The sequence below is a fragment of the Lathyrus oleraceus genome, chromosome 1, assembly GCF_024323335.1.
Source record: "Lathyrus oleraceus cultivar Zhongwan6 chromosome 1, CAAS_Psat_ZW6_1.0, whole genome shotgun sequence".
NCBI classification, from domain to species: domain Eukaryota; kingdom Viridiplantae; phylum Streptophyta; class Magnoliopsida; order Fabales; family Fabaceae; genus Lathyrus; species Lathyrus oleraceus.
Window position 1 is genome coordinate 231,534,307 of NC_066579.1, and position 23,073 is coordinate 231,557,379.

Below are 23,073 nucleotides of genomic sequence, written 5' to 3' on the forward strand. Positions count from 1 at the left end.
GAAAAGTGTAAATTTAGGAAAGTGTTTGTTCCTAAAGGAGCTTGTTAATGGTTTCCTAAATGCAACCTTGATTTCACTCACTCCCAAGGACCCAATGAAAATTGGGTACCTATTTCCTTTGTTTAATTCTACAGGTTGAATGTCTTGACTCTACGGAAAAGATGGGGTATCTTGATAGTGGATGTTCGAGACATATGACGGGTGTCATATCTCTATTCATTGACTTTATGCCAAAGAAGAATGGGTTTGTAACTTATGGAGATAATAACAATGGATCTATACTTGGAAAAGGTAATATAGGTAATCCCTCATCTACTATTATCTCCGATGTTATGCTAGTTAATGGTATTAAACATAACCTTCTTAGCATTAGTCAATTTTGTGAAAAGGGATTTAAAGTTACTTTTGCAAACACTTGTTGCTTATTTGAACATAATGAGAAGAATGATTTTATGTTTAAAGGCTTGGGGGTTAATAATACTTATATGCTTAACTTAGATGATGTATTCTTGGTTGGAACTACGTGTCTTGCTACCATGAGTGAAAACTCTTGGTTATGGCATAGAGGTAGAAAATCTAGATAAAACACCATATGAACTACTTAGAGGTAGAAAATGTAATGTTTCTCATCTTCATGTTTTTGGACGTAAATGTTTCATTTTGAACAATGGAAAGGATAATCTTAGCAAATTCGATTCGAAGGCTGATGAGGGTATCTTCTTCGGATACTCATAATCTAGTAAAGCTTATATGGTTTATAACAAAAGGCTACTTATTATTGAAGAGTCGATTCATGTTACATTTGATGAGTCTTTTCCAAAAAAATGTTGGGAAAGATGTTTCTTTTCACGATGTAGATGCATCTTCACAAGATACTCTCAAGGAACCCGGTGATAGAATTAATCAACCTAAAATGGTGGGAAATAAGAGAGTTAAAGATGACGACTATGAAGAGGAGAAGGTGGAAAGTCCAGATATAATGGATGAAATTCCTTTGACTTGGAGAACATCCAAAGATCATCCTATTGATAACATCCTTGGAGACATCACCAAAGGCATGACAACACGCTCCAAGATAAGTAACTTTTGTTATCACTTTGCGTTCATTTCACAGGTTGACGCTAAAATGCTAAAGTGCGTTACTTAATGAGTATTATCTTATGGCCATGCGAGATGAACTAAACCAATTTAAAAGGAGTGACATTTGAGACCTTGTCCCTCATCCAAAACATCATCAAGTAATTGGCACAAGATGGGTTTTTAGAAACAAGCTTGACGAAAATGGAGTGCTAACCCGAAATAAAGCCCATCTAGTTGCTCAAGGTTATAACCAAGAAGAGGGCATTGACTATGAGGAGACTTATGCCCCGGTAGCTCGCCTCGAGGCTATACTCCTTCTACTAGCCTATGCTTGCTCCAAAAATTTCAATTTATTTCAAATGGACGTGAAAAGTGTGTTTTTAAATGGTTATATTAATGAAGGGGTTTATGTAGCTCAACCTCCCAGTTTTCAATCATGTTTTCAAATTAAAATGCGCTTTGTATGGTCTCAAACAAGCACCTAGGGCTTGGTATGAGAGACTTAATAAGTTTTTAATTAGTCAACAATACTCAAGAGGGAAAGGTTATACTACTCTTTTTATTAAGTGCCATGGAAATGATACTCTTCTTGTTCAAGTATATGTCGATGATATCATTTTTGGATCAACTAATATGCAACTTGTCAAAGATTTTTATAAGCTTATGCATGGTGAGTTCGAGATGATCCTAATGGGGGAGTTGAATTACTTCCTAGGTATTTGAATCAAGCAACTCGATGAAGGAACATTCGTTTGTTAAACCAAGTATTGCAATGACTTGCTAAAGAGATTTGGCATGGAAGATACAAAATTGATTGACACTCCGATGCCTATAAATGGTAACTTGAAAAGGAATGAAATTGGTAAGGATGTTAATGTGAAAAAGTATAGAGGTATGATTGGTTCTCTTTTATATCTCACTGCATCTAAGTCGGATATTATGTTTAGCGTCTGTATATGTACATGTTATCAACTGGCTCCTAAGGAATCACATTTAAAAGCCATTAAATGCATTCTTAGGTATCTTTATGGTACTTCTAAGTACGGGCTTTGTCATTCCAAGGGAAGTGATTATAATTTGGTTGGTTATACTGATTCCAATTTTGCTGGTTACAAATCAGATAGAAAGAGTACTAGTGGAACTTGCCATATGTTTTCAAATTCCTTAATTAGTTGGCATAGCAAGAAACAAGTTTTCATTTCTTTGTCAAATGCCAAGGAGGAATACATAGAAGCCGATAATTGTTGTGCTCACATTTTATGGCTTAAGCAACAACTACTTGATTTTTATATTAAACTACAACGTTCCTATTATGTGCGAAAACACTAGTGTCATTAATCTAACAAAAAACCCGGTGTTACATTCTTACATTAAGCATATTGAGATTTGTCATCACTTCCTACACGATCATGTTGAGAAAGGCGGCATCGTATATGAGCATGTTGATAGTAAAAATCAACTTGTAGATATTTTTACAAAACCACTTGTGACCGAACCATTTTTCAACATTAGAAAGGAATTGGGGATTCTTGACATCTTAAATCTTGTCTAAATATGATTTTTCGCATGCATTCTATACATATATGTTGTTTACCTAACCTTCTTTGGAAGTTATATTATATAAGAGTGCATTCTTCATCAATTCATAAGCAAGGTACTATCATTCCATTTTCCCTTTTATGTGTAAGCTTTTCCTTTTACGTGTTATTATGTTCCGAATGATTGATATTCTTGACGTATAAGATAGTTCATGAAATTTCACTTCCAAAAATGTCTAACTGATGTATGTCAATTTATATGCTTATAGTGACTTTATGTTTATCTTCTTAATGCTTGAAATATATAGTTGGTGCATTGGCTTGTTATCTATTGTCTCATGAATTGTGGTTGAACATGTTATAGTGTTAGCGAAATACTTGTTGTGTGTCATTGTTATGGTTTCATCTATGTTTTTGGTTTGAGTGGTGATATAGTGTTTTATCGCCTTGCTAGAGCACATATGTGTGCAACATTTCGGGAGCACCAAAGACATATGTCACGTAATCATGTCGCTTTTATAGCAACTCAAGAGTTTTTTTATCACATTGTATCCTTCATTTTTCATGTTTGTGTTGTGTTATTTGGCCTAAGTTGTGACAATTATGTTATATTGTTGCATTATTGTCGTTTATTTAAGTTTAAGCATTTTTTTTCAATATGCAAATCATTATATGTGAGTGCTATCATATTGATGCTCTTATCTTTGCAAACTACCTCTGTGTGTTATATTGGTTTATGCGTAATTTAAGATACTTCTCATTTTTTCAATATGCAAATCACTATATGTGAGTGTTATCGTATTGATGCTCTTATCTTTGCAAACCGCCTATGTGTGTTACATTGGTTTATGTGTGATTTAAGTTATTTCTCATGGATTGCTTCGTTTCTTTTTTATGTTGTCAAAGGGGGAGAAGCGAGAAGAAGTTGGGATGCATATATTCAGGGGGAGATTTTAATTGAAAATGCATTGTCTCAATTTTTTCCATCATCAAAAAGGGGGAGTATGTGAGTGCAACTTCTGTTAGATGTGCAACTTCAGTTAGATATGCAACTTCTGTTAGATGTGTTTTGTATGATGTCAAAACTAGGATACTTTAGCGTCAATGTATATTGAGCGGTATCCTCTTATTCTCTATATGCATCTTAGCATTAGGAAGCATAAAAGTATTTGGAAACAACTTGGAAAAGGTCTCATACATCAAAGATGCATGAAAAATCTTTTTTTTGTGTGTAAAAAACACCATTGTAGGTCGACACATGCAATTACAGGTCGACCTATGGAAACATTTTCTTGGCTATAGGTCGACACATGCATTCTATAGGTCGACACACATGCTACAGTATTAAAGCATGTAGCTTCCGACTCATGTGCCAACTCTTCAGTTCGACACATAAGGAGCGCATAACAGTCATAGGTCGACACATAACTTTAGATAGGTCAACTTATGTATCAAACAGGTCGACACATGACTTTTATAGGTTGACTTATTCTATGTAATTTTTCAAAAATTCACATTTTTCTCAAGTCCTTTGCATTCCTTTTTTCCCTAGATAACCCATGCATATAAATACTTCATACATGCATCATTTTCTAGTAAGGTTTCTAGATTGAGTAAAGCCTACATGAATCCAGGACTTTAAAGCATTCCTATAATCTTCAACACCATCTATGCATACACACGATCAAACTACACATAATCATTTTTTGATTGGGTGCCGTCTAGATTAGGGTTGATAATGTCCAATTAGGTTTGTTGTACCGAGAATATTGGGTTGACAACTTTAAGGGATTCAAATTAGAAAACTGAGTTGGGGTTTTCCTTCAAGGTCGTTTAGGGTTTGAAGGTTCTGGACAAGATTGTGGAATTAGGATCCAATCGAGTGAAAGCCTTGAGACAAGGGGTGCCTTGCAAGGGAGTATCGTGAGATGGTGGATCGTGTTGGAAAATCTTGGGTTTCAACAAGTGTGCGCTTTGGATTAATTCAACCGGGTGAAAGCCTTGAGACAAGGAGAGCCTTGCAAGGAAGTAATAAGAACATGTGAATTAAAGCGACAGTGTTGCTTACTTAATCAATCTTTGATCAAGGGTTTTGGAGGTGGTAGAGTCAACATCAAACTTAGGTTTTATAGAAGTTTGATTTCTCCATCTCTTGTATACAAATATTTTTCAAATTAAGACTTATTATAATATCTCAATTCGAATTTGAATTGAGGGCAGAGGTACCCATAGCGAGGTCGGTTGGGGAACTGCCTAATCAAATCTTTGTGTACTCTCTCTCTATCTCTCACCCATTAATGGTGTTAGTATGTTAGAATTTTCCCTCTTTTCTCACACGAGGCAAGCAAGGCCTGGAAGAGTTAATCGTCGAACAAGAGGAAGGAGGTAGGTCAACAGAGAAGCTCCCTAGCTAAACCATTGGCCGAGGTAATAAAAAAAAGTCTTTCCTTTTTAGCTACTTGAAATAGATTATATTAGACTCATATTAATTTTTTATTTGAATTGGGCTATAACACGATAAAAATAAAGACACTCTTTTTCTTCGTGACCCTCTCTCTCTCTCTCTCTCTCTCGTTTTACTTTGTAATTTGCAAATTGCCGATTGCATCGATCATTCGATCAATATTGTTTGGGTCTTAGTTTTGAATGCATTTTGAAATTTGTATTGTTGTGTAGATCATAAACCATTTGGTTGTGATTGGATTTCTAAGAACAACAGACCCTACATAACATTCCAAACATTGTTGATCGCACACTAAGTGTTCGACAAATTGCTTGACCTAACTTTTTATGTGTTTTGATCATTAGAGATAGACTTTTCCTATTGTATTCAACTAGTTGTGATTAGTTATTGTTGAATGACTTATGGATTATTATCATTGCATTGACACCTCTATGCATATCCAAGCTTTTTGATAGTAGGTTCGGTTAGACAATTTTTCATCTGGGAAATTTTTGAAACTTGCTTCCGTACTATAAAAAAATTTAAAACTAATTTTGGTTCAAATTTTAACTTGTGACCTATCCCCCCCCCCCCCCCCCCCCTTAGATCTTGGTCTATCGTATAACAGTTTATACATCATTTAATTTATGGAATGTATTCTCACCCTTTCAATTTCTATGTTTTTACCTATCTACATTTATGTAGATATTTACCAGATTGAGACTGAGGAGTAATAGTTGTTGTTTTATGGATGATGGTGTAATTGGACTCTTCAGTTGTTTTATTTATTCGTTATGTTCGTTGTACATTTTGTCGACCTTTAGTATTATTTCTGAGTTAGCTCTAATATTGTAACATCAGGTTCGGAATACTTTTCTACATCTTTTAAGTTGTTTTCTACTAATTACTTATGCTATGTTCTGAATTAAAATTCCACCTTTGGAATGAACGTTGAATGTTTTATCAATGTGACACCTTTATTTTTATCTTCATATTATCTGCAATGTTTAATAAATTACACTTAGGGTTTAGGGTGTTACAAGCTTTGGTATCAAATCCAGGTCGGTCCCCTTGGCCTTAGGAATTATGATTATATGTTTCCCTTAAAATGCTACATGTGTGTTAACATTGTTAGTGTTGTTTTTCCCGTAGCCGTTATTTGCTTTACTATTAGATTAACTCGTTAGCTGGTTGTGCAAGAAGAAATGTAGGTATAAACGATTATGCAATTGTTGATGCTATCGAGACAATGACTCATGTGATGGCTCAAGCTAATGAGGCCTTGCTGGTTAATCAACAAGCTAATCAGAATCAGAATGGGGAAGCTGAAGAGTTTTGAGGACTGGGAAAATTCCAAAAGAATAACCCCCTCACGTTTAAGGGAAGGTATGATCCTGACAATGCACATGCTTGGATTCAAGAGATTGGGAAGATTTTACGGATCATGGCATGTACTAATGCTCATAAGGTGTTGTTTAGACCTTATACATTGTATGAAAAAGATGAGCACTGGTGAGAGAATAGCCGTCAACAATTAGAAGTTGTTGGCACTACTATTATTTGGACTAATTTTAAGAAGGATTTTTTGGATAAAAATTTTCTAGCTGATGTTCCTAACCCTAAGGAGATTGAATTCTAAGAGTTGAAGCAAGGTAACATGTATATGGTTGACTATACAACCAAATTTTAGGAACTATCCAGGTATTATCCTCACTATAATGGTGTGGGTGCTGAATGTTCCGAATGTGTGAAGTTTGTAAATGGTATACGCTTCGAGATTAAGCAGTTTATTGGATATCAGGAAATTTGTCTTCTCGGTAATGGTTAATAAGGGCAGGATTTATGATAAAGACACTAGGGCAAGCTCTATTTACTATAAGAGTGTGAATATGAAGAAATTTTCTAATTAGAATCATCTCAAACTGTACAGTGGGAGAAGTGCAACGGAGGATGAAGATAATGGGGGAAGTGCTCATATTCCTTTGAGGCGCAAAAGGTGTGGAAAGCAAGATCATTGTGTCTCTGAGTGCAGGAATACAACTCCAACATATTTCAATTGTGGATAGGGTCACATTGACAACTATTGTCAGAAGCCAAAGACAAGACCAGGTATAGGTCAGCACGACGTGGGAGCTAGAGAGCCAGATGAATCAGTTTTGTCCAGAGTAGTCCTTCTCAAATAAATTTTCAAGGACAAAAATTATGTAAATGGAGAAAGTTGTAACACCTCCGAAATTTAATTCGAATTTTTGGTGTGCTTAATGATTTATTGTGTTATTATTTATAGTTTTAATAAAATAAAACAAAAATTCATTTAAAATAAAATGTTAATAACAATAATAAATAGAAAGAGTCGTGGTTATTTATAAATTATACGCTAAAATAATCATATTTATTAAAACAAAGGAAATTAGTAAGAATGAATAAATAAAATAAATATAAAATTTATTTTTCTATTTAAGGGTGAGGGAACTTTGAAGAGTGTGTCGGTAGAGAAAAAGGAGAAAAGTTGAGACAACCTTGTAACATCCCGATTTTTATTATTATATTTTATTAATTATTATAATAATTAATATTTAATTTTAGAATGTCTTTGAATAATTAATTAATATTATATGGGTTAATGAGTTGTTGGCTAGAATTTATTTATATTTTTAATAATTAAATCATATGGAAGTAGAGAATATTAGTTTGAGTATTAAATTACAATTTAAATAAAAATGGATATTTGGTAGAATTTATTTAATTAATTAATTGGTAGAAATTGAGGGAATTTGTGAGTGGGTAGTAAAATAGAATTTTGATTAAAAATGAGTAAATGGGTAGAACTATATCGAGCCAATGACTCATGTGATAACTCAAGCTAATGAGGCCTTGGTGGTTAATCAACAAGCTAATCAGAATTAGAATGGGGAAGCTGATGAGTTTCGAGGACTGGGAAAATTCCAAAAGAATAACCCCCTCACGTTTAAGGGAACGTACGATCCTGACGACCCACATGCTTGGTTTCAAGAGATTGAGAAGATTTCCAGGGTCATGGCATGTACTAATGCTCATAAGGTGATGTTTAGACGTTTTATGATGTATGAAAAAGTTGAGCACTGGTGGGAGAATACCCGTCAACGATTGGAAGTTGCTGGCACTACTATTATTTTAACTAATTTTAAGAAGGATTTTTTGGATAAATATTTTCCAGCTGATGTTCCTAACCCTAAGGAGAATGAATTCTTAGAGTTAAAGCAAGGTAACATGTTTATGATTAACTATGCAACCAAATTTGAGGAACTATCCAAGTATTGTCCTTAATATAATGGTGTGGATGCTTAATGTTCCAAATGTGTGAAGTTTGTAAATGGCATGCCCTCCGAGATTAAGCAGTTTATTGGGTATCAAGAGATTTGTCGTTTCTCGATATTGGTTAATAAGTGCATGATTTATGATAAAGACACTAGGGCGAGATCTATTTACTATAAGAGTGTGAATGTGAAGAAATTTGCTAATTAGAATCATGTCAAACCATATACAGATCCAAGTGAAAAAGAAAGTCAGAAAGTTGTAACTGAGGATGAAGATAGTGGCGGAGGTGCTCATATTCTTTTGAGGCATGAAAGTTGTGGAAAGCACGATCATTGTGTCTCTGAGTTCAGGAATACAGGTCCAACATATTTCAATTGTGGATAGAGTCACATTAACACCTATTGTCAGAAGCCAAAGACAAGACCAGTTGTAGGTCAGCGCTACGTGGGAGCTAGAGAGCCAAATGAATGAATCTTATCCAAAGTAGTCCTTCTCAAGTAAATTTTCGAGGACGAAAACTCTGTAAATGGAGAAAGTTATAACACCTCCGAAGTTTAATTAGAATTTTTGGCGTGCTTAATGGTTTATTGTGTTAGTATTTATAGTTTTAATAAAATAAAATAAAATAAAAGTTTATTTAAAATAAAATGTTAATAATAATAAATAGAAAGAGTCGTGGTTATTTATAAATTATAGGCTAACATTATGAGATTTATTAAAATGAAGGAAATTAGTAAGAATGAATAAATAAAATAAATAAAAAATTTATTTTTCTATTTAAGGTTGAGGGAACTTTAAAGTGTGTCGGTAGAGAAAAAGGAGAAAAGTTGAGACGACATTGTAACATCCCGATTTTTATTATAATATTATATTAATTATTATAATAATTAATATTTAATTTTAGAATCTCTTTGAGTAATTAATTAATATTATATGGGTTAATGAGTTATTGGCTAGAATTTATTTATATTTTTAATAATTAAATTATATGGAAGTAGACAATATTAGTTTTAGTGTTAAATTATAATTTAAATAAAAATGGATAATTGGTAGAATTTATTTAATAAATTAAATGGTAGAAATTGAGGGAATTTGTGAGTGGGTAGTAAAATAAAATTTTGATTAAAAATAAGTAAGTGGGTAGAATTATATTGAGACAATGACTCATGTGATGGCTCAAGCTAATGAGGCTTTGCTGGTTAATCAAGAAGGTAATCAGAATGAGAATGGGGAAGATGATGAGTTTCAAGGACTAGAAAAATCCCAAAATAATAATCCTTTCACGTTTAATGGAAGGTATGATCCTGATGGTGCACATGCTTGGATTCAAGAGATTGAGAAGATTTTCAGGGTCATGGCATGTACTAATGCTTATAAGGTGTTGTTTAGATCTTATACGTTGTATGAAAAAGCTGAGCACTGGTGAGAGAATACCCGTCAACGATTGGAAGTTGCTTGCACTAATATTATTTGGACTAATTCTAAGAAAGATTTTTTGGATAATATTTTCCAGCTGATGTTTCTAACCTTACGGAGATTGAATTGTTAAAGTTGAAGCAAGGTAACATGTCTATGGTTGACTATGCGGCCAAATTTGAGGAACTATACAGGTATTATCCTCACTATAAGGGTTTGGATTTTGAATGTTCCAAATGTCCGAAGTTTGTAAATGGTATGCGCTCCGAGATTAAGCTGTTTATTGGATATCAGGAGATTTGTCATTTCTCGGTGTTGATTAATACGTGCATGATTCCTGATAAAGACACTAGGGCAAGATCTATTTAGTATAAGAGTGTAAATGTGGAGAAATTTGCTAATTAGAATCATGTCAAATTGTATAAAGATCCATGTGGAAAAGAATGTCAGAATGATGCAATTTAGGATGAAAATAGTGGCGGAGGGGCTCCTATTCCTTTGAGGTGTGGAAGGTGTGCAAAGCAAGGTTATTGTGTCTATGAGTTCAGGAATATAGCTCCAACATGTTTCAATTGTGGATAGGGTCACATAGACACCTATTGTCAGAAGCCAAAGACAAGACCATGAGTATGTCAACGCTACGTGGGAGCCAGAGAGCCAGATGAATGAGTCTTTTCCAGAGTAGTGTTTCTTAAATAAATTTTCTAGGACGAAAATTCTGTAAATGGAGAAAATTGTAACACCTCCAAAATTTAATTAGAATTTTTGGTATGCTTAATGATTTATTGTGTTACTAGTTATAGTAATAATAAATTATAAAATAAAATAAAAGTTTATTTAAAATAAAATGTTAATAATAATAATAAATAGAAAGAGTCGTGGTTATTTATAAATTATAGGCTAAAATTATGAGATTTATTATAGTAAAGGAAATAAGTAAGAATGAATAAATAAATAAATAATTATTTTTCTATTTAAGTGTGAGGGAACTTTAAAGAGGGTGTCAGTAAAGAAAAAGGAGAGAAGTTGAGACAACCTTGTAACTTCCCGATTTTTATTATAATAATTAATACATTAATTTTAGAATGTCTTTGAGTAATTAATTAATATTATATAGTTTAATGATTTGTTGGCATGAATTTATTTATATTTTTAATAATTAAAATATATGGAAGCAGAGAATATTACTTTTGGTATTAAACTATAATTTAAATAAAAATGGATAATTGGTTGAATTTATTTAATTAATTAATTGTTAGAAATTGAGGAAATTTGTGAGTGGGTAGTAAAATAGAATTTTGGTTAAAAATAAGTAAGTGGATAGAATTATATCGAGACAATGACTCATGTGATGGCTCAAGCTAATGAGGCCTTGTTGGTTAATCAACAAGCTAATCAGAATCAGAATGGGGAAGATGATGAGTTTAGAGGACAGCAAAAATTCCAAAAGAATAACCCTCTCACATTTAAGGGAAGGTATGATCCTAACGCTGCACATCCTTGGATTAAAGTGATTGAGAAAATTTCTAGGGTCATGGCATGTACTAATGCTCTTAAAATGTTGTTTAGACCTTATACGTTGTATGAAAAAGCTGTCACTGGTGGGAGAATACCCGTAAATGATTGGAAGTTGCTGGAACTACTATTATTTGGACTAATTTTAAGAAGGAATTTTTGGATAAACATTTTCCAGCAGATGCTCCTAACCCTAAGAAGATTGAATTCTTAGAGTTAAAGCAAGATAACATGTATATGGTTGACTATGCAGCTAAATTTGAGGAATTATCTTGGTATTGTCCTCAATATAATGGTGTGGATGCTTAATGTTCCAAAGGTGTGAAGTTTGTATATGGTATGCGCTCCGAGATTAAGTAGTTTATTGGATATCAGGTGATTCGTCGTTTCTCTATGTTGGTTAATAAGTGCAGGATTTATGATAAAGACACTTGGGTAAGATCTATTTACTTTAAGAGTTGCAAACGAGTAGGAAAATAGTGTGGGGGGGTGCTCCTATTCCTTTGAGGCATGGATGGTGTGGAAAGCAAGGTCATCGTGTCTCTAAGTGCATGAATACAGCTCCAACATATTTCAATTATGGATAGGGTCGCATTGACACTTATTGTCAGAAGCCAAAGACAAGACCAGGTGTACGTCAGCGTGACGTGGGAGCAAGAGAGCCAGATGAATGAGTCTTGTCCAGAGTAGTCCTTCTCAAGTAAATTTTCGAGGACGAAAATTCTCTAAATGGAGAAAGTTGTAACACCTCCAAAATTTAATTAGAATTTTTTGTATGCTTAATGATTTAATGTGTTACTATTTATAGTTTTAATAAAATAAAATAAAAGCTTATTTAAAATAAAATGTTAATAATAATAAATAATAGAAAGAGTCATGGTTATTTATAAATTATATTCTAAAATAATGAGATTTATTAAAATAAAGGAAATTAGTAAGAATGAATAAATAAAATAAATATAAAATATATTTTTCTATTTAAGGGTGAGGGAACTTTAAAGAGCGTGTCTGTAGAGAAAAACGAGAAAAGTTGAGACAACCTCGTAACATTTCGATTATTATTATTATATTTTATTAATTATTATAAAATTAGAATTTAATTTTAGAATGTCATTGAGTAATTATTTAATATTATATGGGTTAATGAGTTCTTGGATAGAATTATTTATATTTTTAATAATTAAATTATATGGAGGTAGAGAATATTAGTTTTGGTATTAAATTATAATTTAAATAAAAATGGATAATTGATAGAATTTATTTAATTAATTAATTGGTAGAAATTTAGGGAATTTGTGAATGGGTAGTAAAATCGTATTTTGATTAACAATGAGTAAGTGGGTAGAATTATATCGAGACAATGACTCATGTGATGGCTCAAGATAATGAGGCATGGCTGGTTAATCAACAAGCTAATCAGAATCAGAATGGGGAAGCTGATGAGTTTTGAGGACTGGGAAAATTCCAAAAGTATAACCCTCTCAGGTTTAAGGGAAGGCATGATCCAGACGGTGCACATTCTTAGATTTAAGAGATTAAGAAGATTCACAGGGTCATGGCATGTACTAATGCTCATAAGGTTTTTTAGAACACCCCTCAACGATTGAAAGTTGTTGGCACTACTATTATTTGGACTAATCTTAAGAAGGATTTTTTGGATAAATATTTTCCAGCTGATGTTCCTAACGCTAAGGAGATTGAATTCTTAGAGTTAAAGCAAGGTGACATGTATATGGTTGACTATGCAGCCAAATATGAGGAACTATCTAGGTATTATCCTTAATATAATGGTGTGGATGTTGAATGTTCCAAATGTGTAAAGTTTGTAAATGGTATACGCTCCGAGATTAAGTAGTCTATTGGGTATCAGGAGATTCGTAGTTTCTCGATTTTGGTTAATAAGTGCAGGATTTATGATAAAGACACTTGGGTAAGATCTATTTACTATATGAGTGTGAATGTGAAGAAATTATATAATTAGAATCATGTCAAACCATATACAGATCCAAGTGGAAAAGAAAGTCAGAAAGATGCAACCGAGTAGGAAAATAGTGGGGGAGGTGCTCTTATTCCTTTGAGGCATGGAAGGTGTGGAGAGCAAGGTCATCTTATGTCTAAGTGCATGAATACAGCTCCAACATATTTCAATTGTGGATAGGGTCATATCAACACCTATTGTCAGAAGCCAAAGACAAGACCAAGTGTAGGTCAGCGCGACGTGGGAGCTAGTGTGCCAGATAAATGAGTCTTGTCTAGAGTAGTCCTTCTCAAGTAAATTTTCGAGGACAAAAATTCTGTAAATGGAGAAAGTTGTAACACCTCCGAAATTTAATTAGAACTTTTGGTTTGCTTAATGATTTAATGTATTATTATTTATAGTTTTAATAAAATAAAATAAAAGTTTATTTAAATTAAAATATTAATAATAATAATAAATAGAAAGTGTCGTGGTTACTTATAAATTATAGGCTAAAATAATGGGATTTATTAAAATAAAGGATATTAGTAAGAATGAATAAATAAAATAAATATAAAATTTATTTTTCTATTTAAGGGTGAGGGAACTTTAAAGAGTGTGTGAGTAGAGAAAAAGGAGAAAAGTTGAGACAACCTCGTAACATCTCGATTTTCATTGATATTTTTTATTATTTATTATAATGATTAATATTTAATTTTAGAATTTCGTTGAGTAATTAATTAATATTATATGGCTTCATAAGTTCTTGGATAGAATTTATTTGTATTTTTAATAATTAAATTATATGAAGATAGAGAATATTAGTTTTAGTATTAAATTATAATTTAAATAAAAATGGATAATTGATAGAATTTATTTAATTAATTAATTGGTAGAAATTTTGGGATTTTGTGAGTGGGTAGTAAAATAGAATTTAGATTAAAAATAAGTAAGTGGGTAGAATTATATCGAGACAATGACTCGTCTGATGGCTCAAGCTAATGAGGCCTTCCTGGTGAATCAACAAGCTAATCAAAATCAGAATGGGGAAGCTGATGAGTTTCGAGGACTAGGAAAATTCCAAAAGTATAACCCTCTCACGTTTAAGGGAAGGCATGATCTTGACGGTACACATGCTTGGAAATAAAAGATTGAGAAGATTTTCAGGTTCATCGAATGTACTAATGCTCATAATGTTTTTTAGACCTTATACGTTGTATGAAAAATGCTTAGTACTGGTGAGAGAATACCCCTCAACAATTGGAAGTTGTTGGCACTACTATTATTTTAACTAGTTTTAAGAAGGATTTTTTGGATAAATATTTTCCAACTGATGTTCCTAACCCTAAGGAGATTGAATTCTTAGAGTTAAAGCAAGGTAACATGTATATGGCTGACTATGCAGCTAATTTTGAGGAATTAGCTAGGTATTGTCCTCAATATATTGGCGTGGATGCTTAATGTTCCAAATGTGTGAAGTTTGTATATGTTATGAGCTTTGACATTAAGTAGCTTATTGGATATCAGGAAATTCTTCGTTTCTCGGTGTTGGTTAATAAGTGCAGGATTTATGATAAAAACACTTGGGTAAGATCTATTTACTATAAGAGTGTGAATGTGAATAAATTTGATAATTAGAACCATGTCAAACTATATACAGATCCAAGTGGAAAAGAAATTCAGAAAGTTGCAATCGAGTATGAAAATAGTGGGGGAGGTGCTCCTATTCCTTTGAGGCATGGAAGGTTTCGAAAGCAAGGTCATTGTGTCTATAAGTGCATGAATACAACTCCAACATATTTCAATTGTGGATAGGGTCACATCGACACCTATTGTCAGAAGCCAAAGACAAGACCAGGTGAAGTTCAACGCGACGTGGGAGCAAGAGAGCCAGATGAATGAGTCTTGTCTAGAGTAGTCCTTCTCAAGTAAATTTTCGAGGACGAAAAATTTGTAAATGGAGAAAATTGTAACACCTCCGAAATTTAATTAGAATTTTTGGTATGATTAATGATTTAATGTGTTATTATTTATAGTTTTAATTAAAAAAATTTATTTAAAATAAAATGTTAATAATAATAATTAATAGAAAGAGTCGTGGTTATTTATAAATTATAGCTAAAATAATGTGATTTATTAAAATAAAGGAAATTAGTAAGAATGAATAAATAAACTAAATATAAAAAAAAAATTCTATTTAAGTGTGAGGGAACTTTAAAGAGTGTGTGAGTAGAGAAAAAGGAGAAAATTGACACAACCTCGTAACATCCCTATTTTTATTATTAAATTTTATTAATTATTATAATAATTAATATTTAATTTTAGAATGTCGTTGAGTTCTTGGCTAGAATTTATTTATATTTTTAATAATTAAATTATATGGAGGTAGAGAATATTAGTTTTAGTATTAAATTATAATTTAAATAAAAATGGATAATTGATAGAATTTATTTAATTACTTAATTGGTAGAAATTTAAGAAATTTGTGAGTGGGTAGTAAAATAGAATTTTGATTAAAAATAAGTAAGTTGGTAGAATTATATCGAGACAATGACTCATGTGATGGCACAAGCTTATGTGGCCTTGTTGGTTAATCAACAAGCTAATCAGAATCAGAATGGGGAAGCTGATGAGTTTCGAGGGCTGGGAAAATTCCAAAAGTATAACCCTTTCACATTTAAGGGAAGGCATGATCCTGACGATACACATGCTTGGATTTAAAAGGTTGAGAAGATGATCAGGTTCATGGAATGTATTAATGCTCATAATATTTTTTTAGACCTTATACGTTGTATGAAAAAAGCTTAGCATTGGTGAGAGAATACCCATCAACAATTGGAAATTGTTGGCACTACTAATATTTGGACTAGTTTTAAGGAGGATTTTTTGGATAAATGTTTTCCAGCTGATGTTCCTAACCCTAAGGAGATTGAATTCTTAGAGTTAAAGCAAGGTAACATGTATATGAATGACCATGCAACTAAATTTGAGGAATTATCTAGGTATTGTCCTCAATATAATGGTGTGGATGCTTAACGCTCCAAATGTGTGTATTGGATATCAGGAGATTCGTCGTTTCTCAGTGTTGGTTAATAAGTGTGGGATTTATGATAAAGACACTTAGGTAAGATCTATTCACTATAAGATTGTGAATGTGAAGAACTTTGATAATTAGAATCGTGTCAAACTATATACAGATCCAAGTGGAAAAGAAAGTCAGAAAGTTGAAACCGAGTATGAAAATAGTGGGGGAGGTGCTCTTATTCCTTTGAGGCATGGAAGGTGTGGAAAGCAAGGTCATCTTGTGTCTAAGTGCATGAATACATCTCCAACATATTTCAATTGTGGATAGGGTCATATCAACACCTATTGTCAGAAGCCAAAGACAAGACCAAGTGTAGGTCAGCGCGACGTGGGAGCTAGAGAGCCAGATGAATGAGTCTTGTCTAGAGTAGTCCTTCTCAACTAAATTTTCGAGCACAAAAATTTTGTAAATGGAGAAAGTTGTAACACCTCTGAAATTTAATTAGAATCTTTGGTATGTTTAATGATTTAATGTGTTATTATTTATAGTTTTAATAAAATTAAAATAATATTTTATTTAAAATAAAATTCTAATAATAATAATAAGTAGAAACTGTCGTGGTTATTTATAAATTATAGGCTTAAATAATGAGATTTATTTAAATAAAGGAAATTAGTAAGAATGAATAAATAAAATAAATATAAAATTTATTTTTCTAGTTAAGGGGGAGGGAAATTTAAAGAGTGTGTCAATAGAGAAAAAGGAGAAAAGTTTAGACAAACTCGTAACATCCCGATTTTTATTATTATATTTTATTAATTATTATAATGATTATTATTTAATTTTAGAATGTCGTTGAGTAATTAATTAATATTATATGGGTTAATAAGTTCTTGGCTAGAATTTATTTATATATTTAATAATTAAATCACATGGAGGTAGAGAATATTAGTTTTATTATTAAATTATAATTTAAATAAAAATGGATAATTGATAGAATTTATTTAATTAATTATGTGGTATAAATTTAGGGTATTTGTGAGTGGATAGTAAAATAGAATTTTGATTAAAAATAAGTAAGTGGGTAAAATTATATCGAGACAATGACTCATATGATGGCTCAAGCTAATGAGGCATGGTTGGTTAGTCAACAAGCAAATCAGAATTAAAATGGGGAAGCTGATGAGTTTCGAGGACTGGGAAAATTCCAAAAGAATAACTTTCTCACGTTTAAGGGAAGGCATCATCCTGACGGTGTACATGCTTGGGTTTAAGAGATTGAAAAGATTCTCAGGTTCATGGCATGTACTAATGCTCATAAGGTTTTTTTAGACCTTATACGTTGTATGAAAAACCTAAGCACTAGTGAAAGAACACCCCTCAACGATTGGAAGTTATTGGCACTACTATTATTTTGACTAATTTTAAGAAGGATTTTTTGGATAAATATTTTCCAGTTGATGTTCCTAACCCTAAGGAGATTGAATTCTTAAAGTTAAAGCAAGGTAATATGTATATGGTTGACTATGCAGCCAAATTTGAGGAACTATTTAGGTATTGTCCTCAATATAATTGTGTGGATGTTGAATGTTCCATATGTGTGAAGTTGGTAAATGGTATGCGCTCCAAGATTAAGGAGTTTATTGGATATCAGGAGATTCGTCGTTTCTCGGTGATGGTTAATAAGTGCAAGATTTATGATAAACACACTTGGATAAGATCTATTTACTATAAGAGTGTGAATGTGAAGAAATTTGCTAATTAGAATCATATCAAACCATATACATATCCAAGTGGAAAGAACGTTAGAAAGTTGCAATTGAGTATGAAAATAGTGGGGGAGGTGCTCTTATTTCTTTGCGGCATGGAAGGTGTGGAAAGCAAGGTCGTCGTGTCTCTAAGTGCATGAAGACAACTCCAACATATTTCAATTGTGGATAGGGTCACATCGACACCTATGGTCAGAAGTCAAAGACAAGACTAGGTGTAGGTCTGCGTGACGTTGGAGCTAAAGAGCCAGATGAATAAGTCTTGTCCAGAGTAGTCCTTCTCAAGTAAATTTCCGAGGACGAAAATTCTAAAAATGGAGAAAGTTGTAACACCTCCAAAATTTAATTAGGATTTTTCGTATGATTAATGATTTCATGTGTTATTATTTATTGTTTTAATAAAATAAAATAAAAGTTTATTTAAGTTAAAATGTTAATAATAATAATAAGTAGAAATTGTCGTGCTTATTTATAAATTATAGGCTAAAATAATGAGATTTATTAAAATAAAGGAAATTAGTAAGAATGAATAAATAAAATAAATATAAAATATATTTTTCTATTTTAGGTTGAGGGAACTTTAAAGAGTGTGTCAATAGAGAAAAAGGAGAAAAGTTGAGACAACCTCGTAACATCCCGCTTTTTATTATTATATTTTATTAATTATTATAATGATAAATATTTAATTTTAGAATGTCGTTGAGTAATTAATTGATTTTATATGGGTTAATAAGTTCTTGGCTTGAATTTATTTATATTTTTAATAATTAAATTATATGGAGGTAGAGAATATTAGTTTTATTATTAAATTATAGTTTAAATAAAAATGGATAATTGATAGAATGTATTTAATAAATTAATTGGTAGAAATTTAAGGAATTTGTGAATGGATAGTAAAATAGAATTTTGATTAAAGACAAATAAGTGGGTAGAATTATAGCGAGACAATGACTCATGTGACGGCTCAAGCTAATGAGGCTTTCCTGGTTAATCAACAAGCTAATCAGAATCAAAATGGGGAAGCTGATGAGTATCAAGGACTGGGAAAATTCCAAAAGAATAACCCTCTCACGTTTATGGGAAGGCATGATCCTGACGGTGCACATGATTGGATTTAAGACATTGAGAAGATTCTGAGGTTCATGGTCTATACTAATGCTCATAATGTTTTTTTAGACCTTATACGTTGTTTGAAAAACCTTAGCACTTGTGAGAGAATACCCCTCAACGACTGGAAGTTTTAGGCACTTCTATTATTTTGACTAATTTTAAGAAAGATTTATTGGATAAATATTTTCCAGCTGATGTACCTAACCCTAAGGAGATTGAATTCTTAGAGTTAAAGCAAGGTAACATGTATATCGTTGGCTATGCCGCCAAATTTGAGGAACTATTTAGGTATTATCCTCAATATAATGGTATGGATGCTGAATGTTCCAAATGTGTGAAGTTTGTAAATGGTATGCGCTCCGAGATTAGGTAGTTTATTGGATATCAGGAGATTCTTCGTTTCTTGGTGATGGTTAATAAGGGCAGGATTTATGATAAAGACACTTGGATAAGATCTATTTACTATAAAAGTGTGAATGTGAAGAAATTTAATAATTAGAATCATATCAAACCATATAAAGATCCAAGTGAAAAAGAGAGTTAGAAAGTTGCAATTGAGTATGAAAATAGTGGGGGAGGTGCTCCTATTCCTTTGCGGCATGGAAGGTGTGGAAAGCAAGGTCGTCGTGTCTCTAAGTGCATGAACACAACTCCAACATATTTCAACCGTGGATAGGGTCACATCGATACCTATTGTCAAAAGCCAAAGACAAGACCAGGTGTATGTCAGCGCGACGTGGGAGCTAGAGAGCCAGATGAATGAGTCTTGTCTAGAGTAGTCCTTCTCAAGTAAATTTCAGAGGACGAAAATTCTGTAAATGGAGAAAGTTTTAACACGTCCGAAATTTAATTAGGAATTTTGGTATGCTTAATGATTTAATGTGTTATTATTTATAGTTTTAATAAAATTAAAATTAAAATTTATTTAAAATAAAATGCTAATAATAATAATAAGTAGAAACTGTCGTGGTTATTTATAAATTATAGGCTAAAATAATGAGATTTATTAAAATAAAGGAAATTAGTAAGAATGAATAAATAAAATAAATATAAAATTTATTTTTCTATTTAAGGGTGAGGGAAATTTAAAGAGTGTGTCAATAGAGAAAAAGGAGAAAAGTTTAGACAACCTCATAACATCCCGATTTTTATTTTTATATTTTATTAATTATTATAATGATTAATATCTAATTTTAGAATGTCGTTGAGTAATTAATTAATATTATATGTGTTAATAAGTTCTTGGCTAGAATTTATTTATATTTATAATAATTAAATTATATGGAGGTAGATAATTTAGTTTATTATTAAATTATAATTTAAATAAAAATGGATAATTGATAGAATTTATTTAATTAATTAATTGGTAGACATTTAGGGAATTTGTGAGTGGATAGTAAAATAGAATTTTGACTAAAAATAAGTAAGTGGGTAGAATTATATCGAGACAATGACGCATGTGATGGCTCAAGCTAATGAGGTCTGGCTGGTTAATCAATAAGCTAATCAGAATTAAAATGGGGAAGCTTGTGAATTTCGAGGACTGGGAAAATTCCAAAAGAATAACCCTCCCATGTTTAAGGGAAGGCATGATCCAGACAATGCACATGGATTTAAGAGATTTAAAAGATTCTCAAGTTCATGGCATGTACTAATGCTCATAAGGTTTTTTTAGACCTTATACGTTGTATGAAAAAACTTAGCACTGGAGAAAGAACACCCCTCAACGATTGGAAGTTGTTGGCATTAAAGGTGTGGGAAGCAAGGTCATCGTGTCTCTAAGTGCATGAATACAACTCCAACATATTTCAATTGTGGATAGGGTCATATCGACACCTATTGTCAGAAGCCAAAGACAAGACCAGGTGTAGGTCAGCGCGATGTGGGAGCTAGAGAGTCAGATGAATGAGTCTTGTCCAAAGTAGTCCTTCTCAAGTAAACTTTCAAGGACAAAAATTCTGTAAATGGAGAAAGTTGTAACACCTCTGAAATTTAATTAGAATTTTTGGTATGCTTAATGATTTAATGTGTTATTATTTATAGTTTTAATAAAATAAAGTAAAAGTTTATTTAAATTAAAATCTTAAAATTAATAATAAATATAAAGTGTCGTGGTTACTTTTAAATTATAGGCTAAAATGACGAAATTTATTAAAATAAAGGAAATTAGTAAGAATGAATAGATAAAATAAATATAAAAATTAATTTTCTATTTAAGGATGAAGGAACTTTAAAGAGTGTGTCAGTAGAGAAAAAGGAGCAAAGTTGAAACAACCTCGTAACATCTCGATTTTTATTATTATATTTTATTAATTATAATAATGATTAATATTTAATTTTAGATTGTCGGTGAGTAACTAATTAATATTATATGGGTTCATAAGTTCTTGGCTAGAATTCATTTATATGGTTAATAATTAAATTATATGGAGGTAGAGAATATTAGTTTTAGTATTAAATTATAATTTAAATAAAAATGGATAATTGATAGAATTTATTTAATTAGTTAATTGGTAGAAATTTAGGGAGTTTGTGAGTGGGTAGTAAAATTGAATTTTGATTAAAAATAAGTAAGTGGGTAGAATTATCTCGAGACAATGACTCATGTGACGACTCAAGTTAATGAGGCCTTGTTGGTTAATTAACAAGCTAATCAGAATCATAATGGGGAAGTTGATGAGTTTCGAGGACTGGGAAAATTCCAAAAGAATAACCGTCTGACGTTTAAGAGAAGGCATATTCCTGACGGTGCACATGCTTGGATTTATAAGATTGAGAAGATTCTCAGGTTCATGGCATGTACTAATGCTCATAAGGTTTTTTTTAGACCTATACGTTGTATGAAGAAGCTTAGCACTGGTGAGAGAATACCCCTCAACGGTTGGAAGTTGTTGGCACTACAATAATTTTGACTAATTTTAAGAAGGATTTTTTGGATAAATATTTTCGAGCTGATGTTCCTAACCCTAAGGAGATTGAATTCTTAGAGTTAAAGCAAGGTAACATGTCTATGGTTGACTATGCAGCCAAATTTGAGGAACTATCTAGGTATTGTCCTCAATATAATAGTGTGGATGTTGAATGTTCCAAATGTGTTAAGTTTGTAAATGGTATGCGCTCCGAGACTAAGTAGTTTATTGGATATCAGGAGATTCTTCGTTTCTCGATGTTGGTTAATAAGTGCAGGATTTATGATAAAGACTTTAGGATAAGATCTATTTACTATAAGAATGTGAATGTGAAGAAATTTGCTAATTAGAATCTTGTCAAACCATATACAGATCCAAGTGGAAAAGAAAGTCAGAAAGTTGCAACCGAGTATGAAAATACTGGCGGAGGTGCTCATATTCCTTTGAGGCATGGAAGGTGTGGAAAGCAAGGTCATCGTGTGTCTAAGTCCATGAATACAACTCCAACATATTTTAATTATGGATAGGGTCACATCGACACCTATTGTCAGAAACCAAAGACATGACCAAGTGTAGGTCAGCGTGACGTGGGAGCTAGAGAGCCAGATGAATGAGTCTTGTCCATAGTAGTCCTTCTTAAGTAAACTTTGGAGACGAAAATTCTGTAAATGGAGAAAGTTGTAACACCTCCGAAATTTAATCAGGATTTTTGGTATGCTTAATGATTTAATGTGTTCTTATTTATAGTTTTAATGAAGTAAAATAAAAGTTTATTTTAACTAAAATGTTAATAATAATAATAACTAGAAACTGTCGTGGTTATTTATAATTATAGGCTAAAATAATGAGATTTATTAAAATAAAGGAAATTAGTAAGAATGAATAAATAAAATAAATATAAAATTTATTTTTCTATCTAAGGGTGAGGGAAGTTTAAAGAGTGTGTCAATAGAGAAAAACGAGAAAAGTTGAGACAACCTCGTAACATCCCGATTTTTGTTATTATATTTTATT

General features: G+C 31.9%; 5 protein-coding genes across 5 annotated transcripts; all 5 read left to right on the forward strand.

The window, feature by feature from the left end:
• The first annotated feature begins 1,875 nt into the window (after positions 1 to 1,875).
• Positions 1,876 to 2,409, forward strand: LOC127101128 (secreted RxLR effector protein 161-like). Its single transcript, XM_051038468.1, has one exon. The coding sequence runs from the start codon at positions 1,876 to 1,878 to the stop codon at positions 2,407 to 2,409; it is 534 nt and encodes a 177-aa protein (XP_050894425.1).
• Positions 2,410 to 9,517: 7,108 nt separating this feature from the next.
• LOC127101139 (uncharacterized) lies at positions 9,518 to 10,143 on the forward strand. The gene is made up of 2 exons (XM_051038475.1): positions 9,518 to 9,719; positions 9,872 to 10,143. Exons 1-2 carry the CDS (start codon positions 9,518 to 9,520, stop codon positions 10,141 to 10,143), a joined length of 474 nt encoding a protein of 157 aa, XP_050894432.1.
• A 970-nt stretch (positions 10,144 to 11,113) lies between these two features.
• Positions 11,114 to 11,598, forward strand: LOC127101152 (uncharacterized). Its single transcript, XM_051038482.1, has 2 exons — positions 11,114 to 11,389; positions 11,443 to 11,598. Exons 1-2 carry the CDS (start codon positions 11,114 to 11,116, stop codon positions 11,596 to 11,598), a joined length of 432 nt encoding a protein of 143 aa, XP_050894439.1.
• A 2,624-nt stretch (positions 11,599 to 14,222) lies between these two features.
• Positions 14,223 to 18,036, forward strand: LOC127101162 (uncharacterized). Its single transcript, XM_051038493.1, has 3 exons — positions 14,223 to 14,373; positions 14,907 to 15,005; positions 17,729 to 18,036. The coding sequence occupies exons 1-3, from the start codon at positions 14,223 to 14,225 to the stop codon at positions 18,034 to 18,036; spliced, it is 558 nt and encodes a 185-aa protein (XP_050894450.1).
• A 951-nt stretch (positions 18,037 to 18,987) lies between these two features.
• On the forward strand, positions 18,988 to 22,825 carry LOC127101169 (uncharacterized). Its single transcript, XM_051038507.1, has 6 exons — positions 18,988 to 19,138; positions 19,342 to 19,519; positions 21,493 to 21,499; positions 22,077 to 22,260; positions 22,432 to 22,516; positions 22,807 to 22,825. The coding sequence occupies exons 1-6, from the start codon at positions 18,988 to 18,990 to the stop codon at positions 22,823 to 22,825; spliced, it is 624 nt and encodes a 207-aa protein (XP_050894464.1).
• The last annotated feature ends 248 nt before the right edge of the window (positions 22,826 to 23,073 follow it).

Coding starts and splice junctions, on each gene's coding strand:
- LOC127101128 (XM_051038468.1), top strand. CDS start 1,876: ATGGAAGATACAAAATTGATTGACACTCCGATGCCTATAAATGGTAAC.
- LOC127101152 (XM_051038482.1), top strand. CDS start 11,114: ATGACTCATGTGATGGCTCAAGCTAATGAGGCCTTGTTGGTTAATCAA. Junction 11,390..11,442: donor TCACTGGTGGGAGAATACCC/GTAAATGATTGG, acceptor AATTTTAAGAAG/GAATTTTTGGATAAACATTT.
- LOC127101169 (XM_051038507.1), top strand. CDS start 18,988: ATGACTCATGTGACGGCTCAAGCTAATGAGGCTTTCCTGGTTAATCAA. Junction 19,139..19,341: donor GGGAAGGCATGATCCTGACG/GTGCACATGATT, acceptor AATATTTTCCAG/CTGATGTACCTAACCCTAAG. Junction 22,261..22,431: donor ATGTGTTAAGTTTGTAAATG/GTATGCGCTCCG, acceptor AACCATATACAG/ATCCAAGTGGAAAAGAAAGT.
- LOC127101139 (XM_051038475.1), top strand. CDS start 9,518: ATGACTCATGTGATGGCTCAAGCTAATGAGGCTTTGCTGGTTAATCAA. Junction 9,720..9,871: donor GATTTTCAGGGTCATGGCAT/GTACTAATGCTT, acceptor AATATTTTCCAG/CTGATGTTTCTAACCTTACG.
- LOC127101162 (XM_051038493.1), top strand. CDS start 14,223: ATGACTCGTCTGATGGCTCAAGCTAATGAGGCCTTCCTGGTGAATCAA. Junction 14,374..14,906: donor GGGAAGGCATGATCTTGACG/GTACACATGCTT, acceptor AACTATATACAG/ATCCAAGTGGAAAAGAAATT. Junction 15,006..17,728: donor TGGAAGGTTTCGAAAGCAAG/GTCATTGTGTCT, acceptor AATATTTTCCAG/TTGATGTTCCTAACCCTAAG.